The sequence below is a fragment of the Condylura cristata genome, unplaced genomic scaffold (genome assembly GCF_000260355.1).
Source record: "Condylura cristata isolate star-nosed mole 26May11 unplaced genomic scaffold, ConCri1.0 scaffold00008, whole genome shotgun sequence".
Taxonomy (NCBI): Eukaryota; Metazoa; Chordata; class Mammalia; order Eulipotyphla; family Talpidae; genus Condylura; species Condylura cristata.
Window position 1 is genome coordinate 8,100,135 of NW_004567109.1, and position 14,831 is coordinate 8,114,965.

The following is a 14,831-nucleotide window of genomic DNA, read 5'->3' on the forward strand; positions in this document are numbered from 1 at the left end:
GCAGAGCTCGGCCGCGGGGCTTGCGCGTCCCCCCAGCTCCGGCCGGGCCTCTCCGCGCCGCGCCTCGAGCCGCTCCGAGCGCTCCCGAACCTTTCGGCCTTCCTTTTTGTCTCTCGGTCTTGCTCTCTCTTCGTCTGTCTGTCTGTTTCCGTCTCCCACTTTCTCTGGTTCTTTCTTTCTGTTTCTTGCCTCCGCTTTCAGCTTCCCTGGGCTTGTCTGCCCATGTTTTCTCTGTGCCTCTCAGTCCTGCCCCACTGTGGAAGTCTCTGTGTCTCTGCGTACCCCTGCCCCCCACCCCAAATTCAGACAGTCCCCTAGTGTCGGAGGCACGGCCCCCCAGTGGGGTTCATGAATACTTTCCTAGACCGGGCGAAGGGGGGCAACCCTCCCCCTACCTTCCGCCTGCCCCGGGGCCTGGCCTGGGTCATCCCCCTGGAATTGAGTCGGGGCCTGGGGAGCCAGCCTTTCCGGGGGCCCGGTTTTCTTAAGAATTCCACCCCCACGAGGCCTGGACTGCAGGGCCCTGCTGCCGGCCACCTGCCCGCCCGCTCCCTGGGCGGGGCGATTCAGATCTTTTACAAGCCGCGGCGAAGGGGCAGCTGCCTGCCTTGGCTGACCAGAGGCTTGGCGGGCACCAGGGGAGAAGGGCACATTTGCAGGCTTCCTGAGGCCCTTACCCAGCTGGAGGACACCAGCCTGTAACTAGGGAAGCCTCGGGAAAACAGAGGTCAGGGCTGGAGGCCAAAGGCTGGGCCAGGGGGTGGGGGCGGGGTGGGGCGCGAGGGGAGGGGAAGCAATTTGTCAGCCCGGAGCCCCTGGCCCTTTGTTACTGCGAACCACCCGCTGCCTGAAACTCCCCCAGATGCTGGGGCTGCTTGGGTGTGGTTTGCCTTCCCCTAGGGCCAAAGACCGGGGAGGCTGGACGTTTCCTTGGCGACCCCCACCCCTCTCCCCCCAGCCTTGGCTAGCTGGACCTCTCTCCTGGCCTTGCCTGTGGCAGAGATGGAGCCTGGAGGGATGGACGGCAGGGCGAGGAGGCTAGGTGGTGCGCTTTACCCACAGCCATGTCCTCATTCTTAAAAAGTGAGATTTCAGTTTAGCTCCTCCCCACCCCCAATGCCAAGGCCAGAGGCTGCCCTGGTGGGCAGGCGCTGGAGAGGCCGCGGGGAGGCCGCAGTGGCGCTTCTGCTGAGCAGATGTGTAGGCCTGGTGTGCAGCGCTCATCGGCAGATATTTGCTTGGGAGAGTTTTGGGTCTGTGGGCAGGAGGGTCGGTGGGCAGGAGGCCGGGCTAGGTAGAGGCCGCGGTCAGGAGGGCAGCTCTCTCGGCACAGACTCGGCCCTGTGGGCCTGGACGGCCAGCTCCTGCCTGGCAGAAAGAAGGTGTGGAGGCACAGGAGAAAATGCCTGCACCCTGTGGGTTCTTCTGGGGCTGGTTGAGCAAGCAAATTAACATCAGACAGATTAGTAGGAGAAAAAGACCAAATTTAATTATATACGCATGGGGAATCCACTCGGCTGTCAGCTCTGCAGTAAATGGGGTGGCGGGGAGTGAGGGTTTATAGTTGAGCTAAGGAATGGGACAGGGGCCTGGAGGGAGGAGAGAGGGAGGGGCCTCACATGACAGGGACAGGGTGACTCATCGCCAAGCCGGAGGCCCTGCCAGCTCTCAGTGGTACACTGGGGTTCTGGAGATGACCCTAAGCCTGGGCAGGCTTCCTTCTCTAAGGTTACGGGCCAGATTCTTCTGACCCACACGCCGAAGTGCCGGGTATTAGAAAACGCCCGCTCTGGACGCTTTGAAAAAACCCTGTGAGTATTTTGTGGGGACCCACCCTTTCAGGGAAGCCACCTGGTGATGAGCCTGGAGTCTTGGAATCACAGAGGTCTCAAGATCCTGGCTGGAGCCAGGCTTCCCTTGAGGGAGTCGGTGAAGTGGGCATTCCCAGGCCACCCTCGTTTAAAGTGAGGCTTCGGAAGGTGAGGCGAGTGGCCTGGGACCTGGGCCTGTCACTGTCCTGCCCCTCCCGCAGCCAGCCTTTAGCTGTGCCACCGAGGAAGCCCGCGCCTCCCAAGGTCTGCAGTGGTCCCCAGCCAGGCTGCCCCAGGACGCCCCACCCTGTGGACCAGGCCGTCTGGCTTCTGGAAGCTGGGGGGCTGCTCTCCAGGATCCTGTCCGTTCCGCCGGCAGTGGCCCAGGGTCGGAGTTGGCCAGCCAGAGGGCTGTGTTGGGCAGCACGGGACGGTTTGGGAACCTTCCCCAGCCAGCACCGCGTTTTTCTGGGATTCCCCGCGAGGTTCCCTCAATCCAGTTTCACGGGGTCAGATGCAAACCCTACTGAGAGGGTCTCAGGACCCACCCAGCACCCTGTGGAAGGGGGAGAGTGGGAGGAGCTGGCGTGGGCAGCCTTCAGGGAGGGTGAGCCTCGGGGTGACCCCACGGCAGCCCGCGCCAGGGTGGCGTCCCCAGGCCGGCGCCCGCCCACGGCCGGGCTTGCCACGTGACTGCAGGTTCATTTTCGCGGCGGCCCTGTGAAGCCCGGTGAGGCGCTGTTGCCACCCTACCGCTGTGCAGATGGGGAAACTGAGGCAAGGAAAGGCAGCAGGGCTAAGCTGGGATTGGAGCCCCAGCCTCAGTCCATTGTGGATAATGGAGGAGACAGGCCCCCGCCTGCTTGTGGGGGGGTGGAGGTGGGGACAGGAGCATCCATTTTGAGAGACACCCCCAGGCAGGCCCCATGTGCTTTCTGTCGAGTTGCTGTTACCTGAGTGCGGAGCCCACAGGTGGAAACGTCCGTCTGCTCGTCCGCCTGTCCTGTTGCTGGGGCTGAGTGGGAAGGACTTGGGTCGGGAGGCTGCCTTTCCACTCAGGATTTGCCAGGCCTACCCTGTGCCCTCCCCCACGGCGTGTGTGTGTGTGTGAGAGAGAGACAGAGACAGAGACAGGCTAGAGACCGGGTGCCTGACCTCAACCGACCCCGAATATTCTGATTTACCCAGAAGGAAATGAGCAGTGACTGTTCGCTTGTTGTACTGAATTGGCTCTTGGCCCTGCAAAGGGTTTCAGTAGCTGGGGTGGAGGGTGGGCTGGAGGTCACAGCCCCTCTGGGTGACAGTGAGACCTGATTCCCCACCAGAATCAGCGGTGTGTGTGACAGCATCCAGCACTGGCAGCCGTGCTGCTAAAAGGCACATTCCTCCCGGAATTGGGGGGCCATGGAGCAGGGGCTCAGAATTACGTGGGTGCACAGAGTTGTCAGGAGCTGCACCCCACACTCGTGCATGGGTCAGGAAGTCCAGGACCGGGGCCCGGGCACCTGAGCTTTGGGCCAGCACCTCAGGGAAGAGGCTGGGCTCTGGCAGGTGTGGAAAGAACAAACCCCACAGGCCTGACCCCAGAACCCTCACATGGTCTGACTGCCTCACCTCCCACCCCCCGCAATCCTTCTGAACCAAGCTCCAGGAAGCCCCCGCAGCAGAGAAGGGTGCTGGCATTTATCCCTCCATCCCCGCCTCGGTTTAGATGGGCTGTGACCTCCCCCACTTCCTTTTTGCGTCCTCAGCATGTAGTCAGGTGTCTGCACGAGGACCCTGGGAGACTCAGGGCCAGGGTTGGGGCCTGGGGGGTCGACGGCCCACACCCTGAGCTGAGGACACCCTCCTTGAAGCGGGACTCAAACCTGAAAGAGGGTAGGGTCACCCCTTCCCCGGCTCCGTGAGAAGCGGTCCACCAGGGCCATCTGCTTGGCTTCTGGGGTTCAGGATCAGGACTGGGACTCTGAGATGGGCTCCCGGACCCCCCCCCCCCCCCGCTGGGGTGGGCCTCCAAGTGTTCCCCGGGAAAGAGGCAGCCCCCAGGCAGAGGCCGCACACCTCTGGGTTCTTGTCAGCTCCAGACCGGTCCGGAGGCCTCTCTAGGTCCTGGGAGCCCTGCCATCTACCCTTCTGGGTCCAGGGTCACGCTCTGTTCCGTGCGGAGATCTCCGTCTCCTGTGCCTCCGTGTTTTCATCTACGTAACGGGGGCAGATAATTGCATTTGTGCCATGGGGCTGTTACAGGACCGAATGAATGAGCACGTGCAGAAGTGCCTAGACCCGTGCCTTGCCCACAGTGGGCACCGCCTGGTTGCAGCGAGGCAGGGGTGGGCGCAGGGGTGGGCGGGAGGGGAGGCTCTGGGGCGCCCCCTGCCTCCCCCTGAAGGGGCACAGTTAACAGCGTCCCAGTGGAGCTGCAGAGAACCGATGACCCAAGGAAGCACATTAGCCTTGGGACAACTCCTTTGCAAAGCGGGGGTCAGCGGCCTGGTAGTTCGGGAGCTCATGACTTGCCCTGAGACCTCTGCGGCAGGAAGGAACGAGAATCTGGGTGAGGCTCTCACGTCTCAGGAAGGAAGGTCAGACTGCTTAAAAAAATTAGCTGAGTTGCTGCTGCTTGAAAAAACAATGGAAAAGCATAAACCAAATGAAATTAAAACTTGTTGGCAGAGTCCTCAGCCCCCTCTCCATGCGGGGGGGCACCAGGGGGCCACGTGGGGGTGTGTCCCAATCAAGGCATGTGGGCGAGCCCAGCCTGGCACCTCTCTGCTCTGCTCAGCTCCTACTTGGCTCTGAAGTGGTTCACCTTTCCCGCCATCTCTCCCGGGGAGGTGGGGTGGGGTGCGGGGGGAGAGAACTGGCCTGAATTGGGTGCCTGTGGGTGCTTTCATTCTCTCAGTCTTAAACGGCTCCCCGTTTTAAGGTTGGGGTCAGAGGCACAGTTTAAGCCTGGAAGCACACAGCTCCTAGGAGGGAGGGTTTGCACAGGGAGACCCCAGGGCCACGCTTCTGGTGGGAGGCTGCTGATCTGGGGAAGGAGAGTCATCTCAGCCCCCGCACCTGAGGCCCTGGGTGGGGTTTCAGGGCCCCTACCTGGGCACAGCTGGCTCTCCATGAAATGCCCAGAGAGAGGAAGAAGAGGGTTTTGGCATTTCTCTGCTACAACCGATCTAGCCGATCCCCTGGCCAGCCACCATGACCCCATCTCCCCATAAACCTCCATCTCAGCTCTAACGAACCTCGGCCTGGCTCACCCTGGCCTCAGTTCTATCATGACCTCTTAATTCCGACTCCGAATTGGAGCAGAGGGTTCGACCCAATCTCAGCCTCACTTCCAAATCCTGACAGAGCTGGGTCCCGGCTTCCCCCCCGGTTTTCCAGAGGAGTCATGATGGGGGTCGGTTCAGGGACAAAAGTCCCCTGACACCTCAGAGGTTACTTAAGGGCTGGTCCAGCCTGGACAGGCCAGCGAGCTCCCTGAGGGGAGAGCCACCTCCTGGGTGTCCAGCTTGAAGAGAACCTGGGCGCCAGTTAGGAACGTGTCCGTTCTGTTTTGTCAGACGTGGTTGTACCGAACAGACAGGATCTGCTGTCCGTCTTGTAGGCGAGGCCTGAGTGGTGACACCCCAGTCCTGACACAGTCTCCGGGGAGGGGGCAGAGGGTCTGGGTTCACCTCTGCACTTCACCCATCCGTGCTGGGCCAGGACATAGAGGTGGGGCCAGGCCCTGCTTCCCGAGACCTCCAGCGGGGAGAAGGGGCAGCAGCTGGGGACAGGTGGGGGGAGGGGGCACAGCCTTCCCAGCAGGCGCCCCCCAGCCAGGCCACCCAGGCTCCCGGGGCCAGCACCCCCTGCCCTCCCGGACCCTTCACCAGCTACCCACCAGAAGCTTGGTAGGAATGCAGACGCCTCCCTGCCCCTCCCTAGACCACCTTCTGCCCCAGCCCCGCTGGGGTTCTCATGTTCTACCAGGCCTGGAAACCACTGGTCACTACTCATTTTCCAGGAGGCGACCCAGCGGCCTGAGTGTCCAGGATCACACAGCTGGTGTCAGTGCAGTTCCCTGTCCCCAGAGGACCTCTCCCTGTGCAGGCTTTACCCTCCTTCTTGGTCCCCTTGAAGCCTTCTCCCCCACTCATTTTGAGGTGGGGGCGTCTGCAAAACCTCCTGGAGACCCAGCTGGGGGACCTTGGGTGAGTGCCCTCTGGATGGCTGCGCAGACACTCTGCCCTGCAGTGCCACCTTCTGGCAAGTTCTGGTATTGCCACACCTTGCACCGTCATTCCAGAGCAGGGAGTTTGCGAGGGACCAGCTCTGGGTTCCCATGTCTCCTGCTGGGCTCAGGGTTAGGATGCAGAGGGGGTGAATGGTGTGTGGGGGGACTCTGGACTCAGGTCCTGGAAGGGTATTCTGGAAGCACGGTCTGGTTTGGGAGTGGTGTTTCTTCCTGAGGTCCAGCCAGCCAAGGAGGCACAAGAATTGACAATGGCCTGAAGACAGCGGCGAGCTCTTCCTGCATCAGCCTGCTGACCCGTGGCATCGTGTCCTGGGGGCATGCAGGGTGACTAGCCCCTTGAGGACGGGCATGGGGGGCAATTTGTGCTTCCCTGGAGGATCCGATACCTTAGAGAGAAGAGGGAGCTAGTGGTGCTTAGCTGGTGTTTGGGAGCCGAGTTGGCTTAGCGGTGACCACAGTCCTTTTCTGTGCATGGTAGCGCCACCCCCACAGTTCAGTGGAGAAACTGAGTCACAGTAAAAAAAATGACTTGCTCAATGCAAATAGTAAGTTTAAAAATAATTAACAATATAGCATCTGTACTATGCTAGCCTCTCTGCGATACTCAACCGGTGCACATACTCTCAGCACCCCCTTTGTGAGGTTCCTAAGGGAGCACGAAGCTGTCCAGGACTGTGCTTGGCTCCTGAGTGGTAGAGCTGGGCCTGCAGAGGGCAGCACTCGGGTGTCAGTGCTCCCACCTCTGCTCCTGCTGTGCAGCCTCGGGGGCCCTGCTGGCCCTCACCTGCCGACCTTGCTCAGTTCTAGGGTTCCGACGGCCACGGGCATGATGCTTCAAGTCCTGGTGGGGGCTGTTCTCCCCGCCTTGCTGCTGGCCGCCCCACCGCCCATCAACAAGCTGGCCCTGTTTCCAGACAAGAGTGCCTGGTGCGAAGCCAAGAACATCACCCAGATTGTGGGCCACAGTGGCTGTGAGGCCAAGTCCATCCAGAACAGGTGGGATCTGGGTGCGGGGCGCACAGGACCCAGGAGGGAGGAAGGGGCAGAGCTGCCTGTCTGCACTTTGCCTCCCCCCCACAGTGACACGGTGTGGCGACTCTCCCCTGCAGGGCGTGCCTAGGACAGTGCTTCAGCTACAGCGTCCCCAACACCTTCCCGCAGTCCACAGAGTCGCTGGTCCACTGCGACTCCTGCATGCCGGCCCAGTCCATGTGGGAGATTGTGAGTACGCCCCGCCCCGCCCCTGCGGCACCCGGTGGGTTCCAAGCCTGCAGTGAGGCCCCTCTGCGTGCAGGTGCTGAGGCTGAGGCTGGAGTCACACACGGGGCTCTTGCTTCCTGCGTAGCTGAAGCGTTGACACCAGCACATAGGGGACAGGAGCGCTTTCTGAAGCGCCTAGCTGATGTCAGTTATACGCCGAAATTCTTTCTGTGGCTTTTCCCATTGCTGTTGATAGGGCCAAAGCCCGTGGAGTGAATCTGACTCACCAGGCTTTTTAGCTTCCTCTTGCCTCCCTCTCCTTCCTTATGGCTTGACACCTGATACTCTAATCACCTCCTTTCGGTCCCTCACACCCACTTGCTTGCTGCCCCACGACCTTTGACACACTCTTCTCTATTTGGACTACTATTCTCTTTCCTCCTCCTCAACCTAGTTAACTTTGTGCTTTTTTTAAAAAAAAAGATTTATTTTTATTTACTTATGCATAGAAAAATTGGGGTGTAGGCCAGAGGTATGTATGGGGGTGTGCGTGAGAAGATTCAGCAGAGATAGAGTGGGGAGCAGAACAGGCAGATCTAGTGAAATACAGTGCTGAGGGGAGCAGTGAGCGAGACAACAGAGGTCTGCTGCGCCGTGTGGGTCACTCCCTGGTGGGGATCGAACTCGTGCTGGCAATGCTCGATAGCGCTGTGCCACCAGGGACGCCCAGCTTCTGTTCATTCCTTTGTTCTCTTCTGCCTCTTTTTCTTAGGGCTCCTTTCCCGCCCCTTGCATCCAACTGCCTTTGGGTTACTGTGACAAGCCTTTCCGCTAACAGGCTGAGTCTCTTCAGTGACCACGTCTGTCATGTGTCCCCAGAGTGGCACTGAGTAGGGGTCTGCGGAGGGAGAGAAAGAAAAAGAAAGGACAATTGGAAGGGTGGGACAGGAGAGCATGAGGCGAAAGGGGCTTGTTGAGGGGCTTCGGCTGGGAGGGGCGGCTTTGAGGCAGTGTCTGAGTCTGGGCCTGCAGGTTGGGCAGAGGTTAACTGGACAGAGTGGAGGGCGGGTCGGGGGGATGGGCCGTTCCTGGCGGGGGAACAGCAGGTGCAGAGTCTCAGGTTCACGAGTGAGCGCTGCTCTGGTGGGAGCGGCGCAGGGTCTGGAGCGGAGAGGTCAGCCGGGCAGCCTGAGGGTGCTGGGTGGCCTTCACACGGAGTCAGCATTTTTCTCCAAGTGCAGTGGGGGCCGTGGAGGCCCTTCAGGCAGGGAGAGGTCATACTGCGGTTTTTGCTCTCTGACTTCGGTGGGGGGATGGATCAGAAGGCGGCAGGACTGGCTGCGAGATGGGTCGGGCTTAACCCCCTCCTCTTGGCCTGCTGGGAGACTGGGGTGCGACAGGAGGGCTCTGGCATCGGGGTCGGGGTGTTTTGGCCCCATGGGGAAGTGGTCCCAGGGAGGCCTTCTTAGGGACCTTTGGGAACATCGCTGCCCTTCTCTCCTGCCTCTCCAGGTGACCTTGGAGTGCCCCGGCCACGAGGAGGTACCCAGGGTGGACAAGCTGGTGGAGAAGATTGTGCACTGCAGCTGCCAGGCGTGTGGCAAAGAGCCGAGTCCCGAGGGGCTGAACGTCTACGTGCAGGGCGAGGACGGGCCCGCCGCCCAGCCTGGCCCCCACCCTCACCCCCACCCCCACCCCCACCCTGCCGGGCAGGCCCCTGAGCCCGAGAGTCCCCCGGGGGCCCCCCACCCTGAGGAAGAGGGGGCTGAGGACTGAGGCCCCCAAGTCTTCTCCCCTCTCGTCCCCTGTGGCATGTTGGGTCTCACCCTCCGGGGAGGAGTTGGGGGAGAGGCAGGAGCCCCCCCTTGGCACTGGATGGACTTGGATTGAGACTTGGACTTGGAATGCTTCCTGGTTGCCGTGGAGATCCGAGGAGGGTGGGAACCCAGTGACACAATTTAATATATTCAAGGGGGGGGGAAGAAGCAGAGGTCTTCAGGGTTCTTTATCGGAGGGGCTTCTCTTCCTCTCCTCCTCCTAATGATGTGCCCTCGGGACCGTGAGGAAGGTGGCTGAACTGCTGAGGCAGGGTGAGGCCCCTCGAGATGGCAGAGACAGGCTGAGGCCCAGCCCTGGTGGGCCAGGGCCGCTGGGTGCAGACGGTGGTGCCGGCCCGAGCTGAGGTGGGCTGCTTCCCAGCGCATCAGCAGAAGCAGGGTCCCTAGCCCCTGAGGCTTCCCAGAGGCCTCCCACCTGCTCCCCAAGGCTGGGTTAGCTTCTCCTCAGTGCCACCAAGTGCCCCCCTTGATGGCGTGGCTGGGAGTCAGGCCCGGGCAGGACCCTGCTGACTCATGGCCCTGGAGGTGGGAGCCAGGCTTTGGGCCTCTCCCGTTTCTGTGGCTTTCTGAGGGTGGGGGAGCGGGGGAGAGGAGGGAGGTGCCTTCCTGACCAGGGGGCAGGGGTGAACCCCCACCACACCATCCCTGCAGAAGAACAGTGCTGCATCCCACTCAGAGCCTCATACCCCACTGCCCCCCAAATTCTAGCCCCCCCCCCCATGGAGCTGAAAGAGCCAGCCTCACCCCTGGGCTGCTCTTCCTGAATACCTGCAAGTCTGGAGGGGGGCGCCTCTTCCCAGAGGTTTCAAGGCGGACCTAGGTTGGATGGATTCTGGCTGTGCCCCCAGAGGAGGGAGGGTGCAGGCTCTTGGGGGTGGGGTGTTCACTGCATTGTGTGGCAGCCATGGAGCTATCCAGTCTCACCCGCCCCCCCACTGCCAGCTGCACTTTACACGGGGGTGGGAGCCCCGGGGAGGAGGGCAATGAAGGCCACCCCTCGGCCACGTGCCCGCACCCTCTGTGATTGAGCTGGGTCCCACGAGGTTCTACACGGCAGGTCTGGTGGCTCCCAGAACTGCCTGCTGGCCCTGCCAGGCTCCTGCTTGGGGGCCCTGGCATCAACTTCTGACAAGAGCTTCTGGAGCTTGTAACCAATAGATTGTCTCCCTGACGGACCCTGAGTTTTCTCATGAATAAACTCATTCAATGCCTGGTCCTCATCGTCCTCGACTGGCCCTGCTGACCGGCTGTGGAGTCCCCCCCACAGCTGGGGGTGGGGTGGGGTGGGGTGGAGGGTTGGGCTGCGGCTGCGTAGCGCACAGCCCCTCCCTGCATCACACCACCCCCTCCTGTACCCCTGGCCCACCTCTTCTTTAGGGTGGGTGTCCAGGTCTGGCTGGGCTTTTCTGCATCAGCCCTTCCCTGGAGCCCGGCCTGGCCTGGCCCAGGAGAAGGGGAAATGAATCATCACGAGTGGTTACCAGATCATATACTAGGTAGGGTGCGGCCCTGGGGTCTGCCTCGCTCTCCCCAAGTCTGGGAGACAGCATTGCCCTCATTTCGAAGGTGCCCAGTTTGAAGGAAATGTTACCTACAGGATCATACCCACACCGTCTGGCCTCCGGGGTGGCCATTTGCTCATTGCCATGTGCCCACCTGCTCTTGTGACTGAGCTGGGTCCCCCGAGGTTCTGCGTGGCAGGTCTGGTGGTGTCACTGGGGAGGGTTGTGTCCCTTAACATGCTGCAGTAACCACCACATAGCAGGCAATCTGCTTATGTTACTTTGCACTCATGGAAAATTCTCAAGTTTGCACGAAGACCTTGGACCATTACACCTGAAAGTGACCTACCTGGGCAGCAGCAGCACCCCAATTCTGGCCCAGCACCCTTCTGGCAATAGTGGTATGGCATGTTATCCCTTCCTATCCTGGCTGCTCTCTCTGCCGTGCAGGTGGGGGTGCTTCCCGGTTCAGAACACCCTTGTTCAAGTTGGACACAGTTTGTGTGACCACCCAGGGTGGCCTGCACCCCTCTGTGTGGAATTTGGTTAGGGAAAAGTTTATGTCCTGCATGCAGACTCGGGTACCCCCTGTCTGGTATGACAACCCTACAGGCCATGCTGCCACGTCTGGAGGTGAGGGCTAACTCCAGGGGACAAGAAAGTGCTGCCCCAGTCAAAGGACTCAGCGGTCAGGTTCAAAGGAGGAGCTCCTGCCGGGTCCTTGGGGGTGGCCCCTGAGATCCCTTGGGGGGGTGTCCCGAGACCCCAGCACAGTCTCGGCAGAGTGAGTCTTGGACAGGAGCTGCCTGCATCCTCTGGAATTAGGCGGGGTGTAAATTCACCAACACCAGGAGGCTGCATGCAGACTGAGGCTGGCCTGAAATGACCAGTCCGAGTCAGACTAAGTCCTTTCGGTACTAATTGCCCAGGAGATGTCTGCGCAGGAAAAGGTGGAAGCCAGAGCTAAGGGCGCAGTAGGGATGAGGGCGTGGCCACGGGGCGTGGCCACACGGGAGCGACGCTGCTGGTTGGGCGTGGGGCACTGAGTGGGAGGAGCCACGTTGGAGGACCCGAAGAATTGTCTCTAGGTGTGCCAGCTTGGCAATGGGATAGAGGGGCGGGCAGTGACTTCCCACTCTTCCCTTGGCCAAACTCAAACTGAACCACCAAGGTGGTCCGGAATAAAACACCTTGCAGGCCCCCCCCCCCCCGCATTCCCCTTCACCACTATAAGGGAGGAGAGATTTAAATTCCGTGCAAGGTCTTCCCCGGAGAAGGGGTGGGTAATTTGTATGGCTTCCCCACCTGGTTTGCCAACAACTCCTCCTGCCCCAAATCTCTGGGAAAATCAGCCTGCCTAGGTTCAAATCTTACCTGCGTCACTTCCTACCTGTGTGAACTTGAGAGAGCTGCTTAAGTGTCTCTGAATTTCCCCATCTGTAAAATGGGGAATAATGATCACATCTACCTCACTCCCAAGGTCATGTTTACCTGAATCGTGTACACGGGCAATCTTATGTTGTAAGATTTCTTTATGCATACAAGAACTGGGGTACAGGCCAGAAATATAGGAGGTGAGAGGGTTCACCAGAGACAGAGTGGGGAGCAGAACAGGCAGATAGACTGAAACACACTGCTGAGGGGAGCAGTGGGGAGACAGGAGAGGTCTGCTGTGCCGTGTGGGTCACTCCCTGGCCGGGGATCGAACTCTGCTGCAGTGGCTGCCTATGGCTTCACAGTGCTGTGCTTCAACCCGTTGCACCAGCAGGGAAGGCCTTCCATGGGCAACTTGTAACAGTGCCTGGTATAGAATGAGGCCTTGATACTTTTATTAAAATTATTGAGAATGGGCCCTCCCTGATGGCACAAGGAGTGAAAGCACTGCAATATGAAGCTACTCGTGGCTGCTTCAGCAGGAGTTCCATCCCCAGCTGGGGAGCTGACCCACGTGGCGCGGCAGACCTCTCCTGACCCGCCTGCTGCTCCCCTCAGCAGTGAACTTCATCAATTTGCCTGTTCTGCTCCCCACTCTGTCTCTGGTGAATCCTCTCACCGCTTCTGCACCTCTGGCCTGTACCCAAGTTCTGTGTGCATAAATAAATAAATCTTTAAAAAAATTATTGAGAATGAATACTTGGCTCACAATTGCTGGTGGTTGATTGATTGTTTTGTTTATTCACGCACCAGATATAGTTTATCAGCAGCCTAACAGGTGCTGAAGATACAGCAGTGAACAGAAGGGACAGATCCCTGCCTTCCTGGAGTTAGCCCATGTAGTTTGTGTCTCCTGCAGGAGCTGCTCTGGGAAGACCCCACAACTCCTGCACTTCAGTTCCTCCAGCCCTGCAAAGGGCAGCTCTCCTGCTCCTCTATGTGCTGACAGGCGTAGAGGTCTGGGGCAGAGGACTTGCTAAGACTCAGCTGCCCCTAGCCCCAGCCCTCCCATCCAGGAAGGACACATCCTGTAGCTAGAAGCACTCGAGCAAATGCTGAGCATCCTTGAAGGTCCTTCTCTACTCAGCATTGTTAAGGAAGTGCAGGACTTGACTACTCCAAGATGAGATGACCAATGTAAGCACACCCAGGCACCGCTCAATGTAAGAGCTCAGGTGACCACAAGGTGGCGCCACTGCCAGGCCCAGTCTTGAAAAATTATTTTTTTAATCACAGCAAAGTACGAGTCATAATATAACATCTGTGAATTTATCACCTAGAACCAACAAATATTTTTAAAATTTTGGCATATTCTTTAGGTCTTAAAAAATTAAGGACATCAAACGTTACAGCAAAATCTAAAGCAGAGGGACTAATTTTTTTTTTAAGATTTATTTATTTGGCATAGAGAACTGGGGTACAGGCCAGAGGTGTGGATCCCCCAAAGACAGAGTGGGGAGCATAACGGGCAGATGTACTGAAATAGACTGCTGAGGGGAGCAGTGGGCGAGACAGGAGAGGTCTGCCACACCATGTGCGTCATCTGGTCATCTCCGGGGCCAGGGATCGAACTCATGCTACAGTGGCTTCAGCCGGCTTCACAGTGCTGTGTTTTAACCCTTGCGCCACCAGGAAGGGCCCCCACTCCAATTTCTTAGTAGCAAAGAATTTTATTTTATTTTATTTTTCCACACTCACAGCCCAGGTCCACTGGAACCGTTGGGCCCATGGGTCTGGTTGCCTGGGAGGCGCCCGAGGGGCCAGCGTGCGCAGAGGAGCTGGTGGGTGCCCGGACAATGGGCTCCAGAGTCTATTCCATGTGGCATCTCCAGGGCTTGCTCTTGCTGGTTGAAGGACTGCTGGCAGACTGGGCGCATTTCCATTGCATGGGGGACACTGAGGCCAACAGCCAGTGAGACGCACGGAGGGGCTTGCGGATTGCTCAGGCAGTGCTGCTCCAAGACCGCGGGACGGGGTGAGGCATTGCTCTGCCCACTATTACAGAGGAGAGAACGGTGCTGGGAAGTCTTGGGGCTGGGACCCCATGTCCAGCCTTTCTCACTCTGCCCAGTGCCTGATAGCCCGTTCCTTAAGGTGTTGCAGGAATTGTCTCTTAGTTGTCAGGGCGATGTGGGTTTGGGGGTGCCGGGAGGCCAGGCCTCTTCCTCCAGCATCACCTGCCACCGAGACTGGTGTTCTGAGCACCTACCAGTGAGTTGGGGGTGGCTGAGGTCTTGAGGTTTCTCTGTAGTAGGCTCCCCCGAGTTTCAGACAGTTTGATCACGGCTGCTGGTGACCTTGGGTGAGGCCCAGGGCCTCTCTGAGCCTCCACTTGGCACCTGCCTCTCAGTATTATTTTGGGGGCAAAAAGATAATCAACCCCTGAAACATAGCCGGTGTTACTGTGCTGGTCTCCTCTCGACTCCATTCTCTCTCTATTGCTCTACATTTTCTTTTGCTCTATAGCACCTGATCGCTTTATGGCTACTTAAAAATTTGTTTCATTGTCATTTTTTGTTTCAATGCTCATTGTCTCCTACTACTAGGATGTAAACTTGGAGAAGTCAGGACTCTTTGTCTTGGTTATTGTAGTCACAATAACCAATTAATCGGTCACAACAATGTCAGATACCTAGTAAGTGCTCAATAAATGTGAAACGAATGATCAGGCCCACAAACACCTAGCAGGTGCTGTCTCCTCTTAGCCAGGAGGACAGGGACACAGCAGGGTCTCATGCAGGGGCCCCACCTACTCCTGTAGAGGGTGACTCTGCTCCTTCCCGCCTGGGGAGCCCCAAGGCTGTGG

The 14,831-nt window shown here is 58.9% G+C and overlaps 1 protein-coding gene across 2 annotated transcripts in view; it reads left to right on the forward strand.

The window, feature by feature from the left end:
• Positions 1-10,305, forward strand: part of LOC101622727 (neuroblastoma suppressor of tumorigenicity 1) — a 12,998-nt gene extending 2,693 nt beyond the window's left edge. Inside the window, exons 1-4 of one of the 2 annotated variants that reach the window (XM_012722768.1) lie at positions 1,758-1,811; positions 6,853-7,047; positions 7,161-7,272; positions 8,764-10,305. In XM_012722768.1, coding sequence (XP_012578222.1) covers positions 6,878-7,047; positions 7,161-7,272; positions 8,764-9,027 — 546 coding nt within the window. In that variant the 5' untranslated portion in view covers positions 1,758-1,811; positions 6,853-6,877 and the 3' untranslated portion in view covers positions 9,028-10,305. Of the gene's footprint in view, positions 1-1,757; positions 1,812-6,852; positions 7,048-7,160; positions 7,273-8,763 lie in introns of those variants that run through there. The other variant, XM_012722767.1, reaches the window with a different exon arrangement.
• The last annotated feature ends 4,526 nt before the right edge of the window (positions 10,306-14,831 follow it).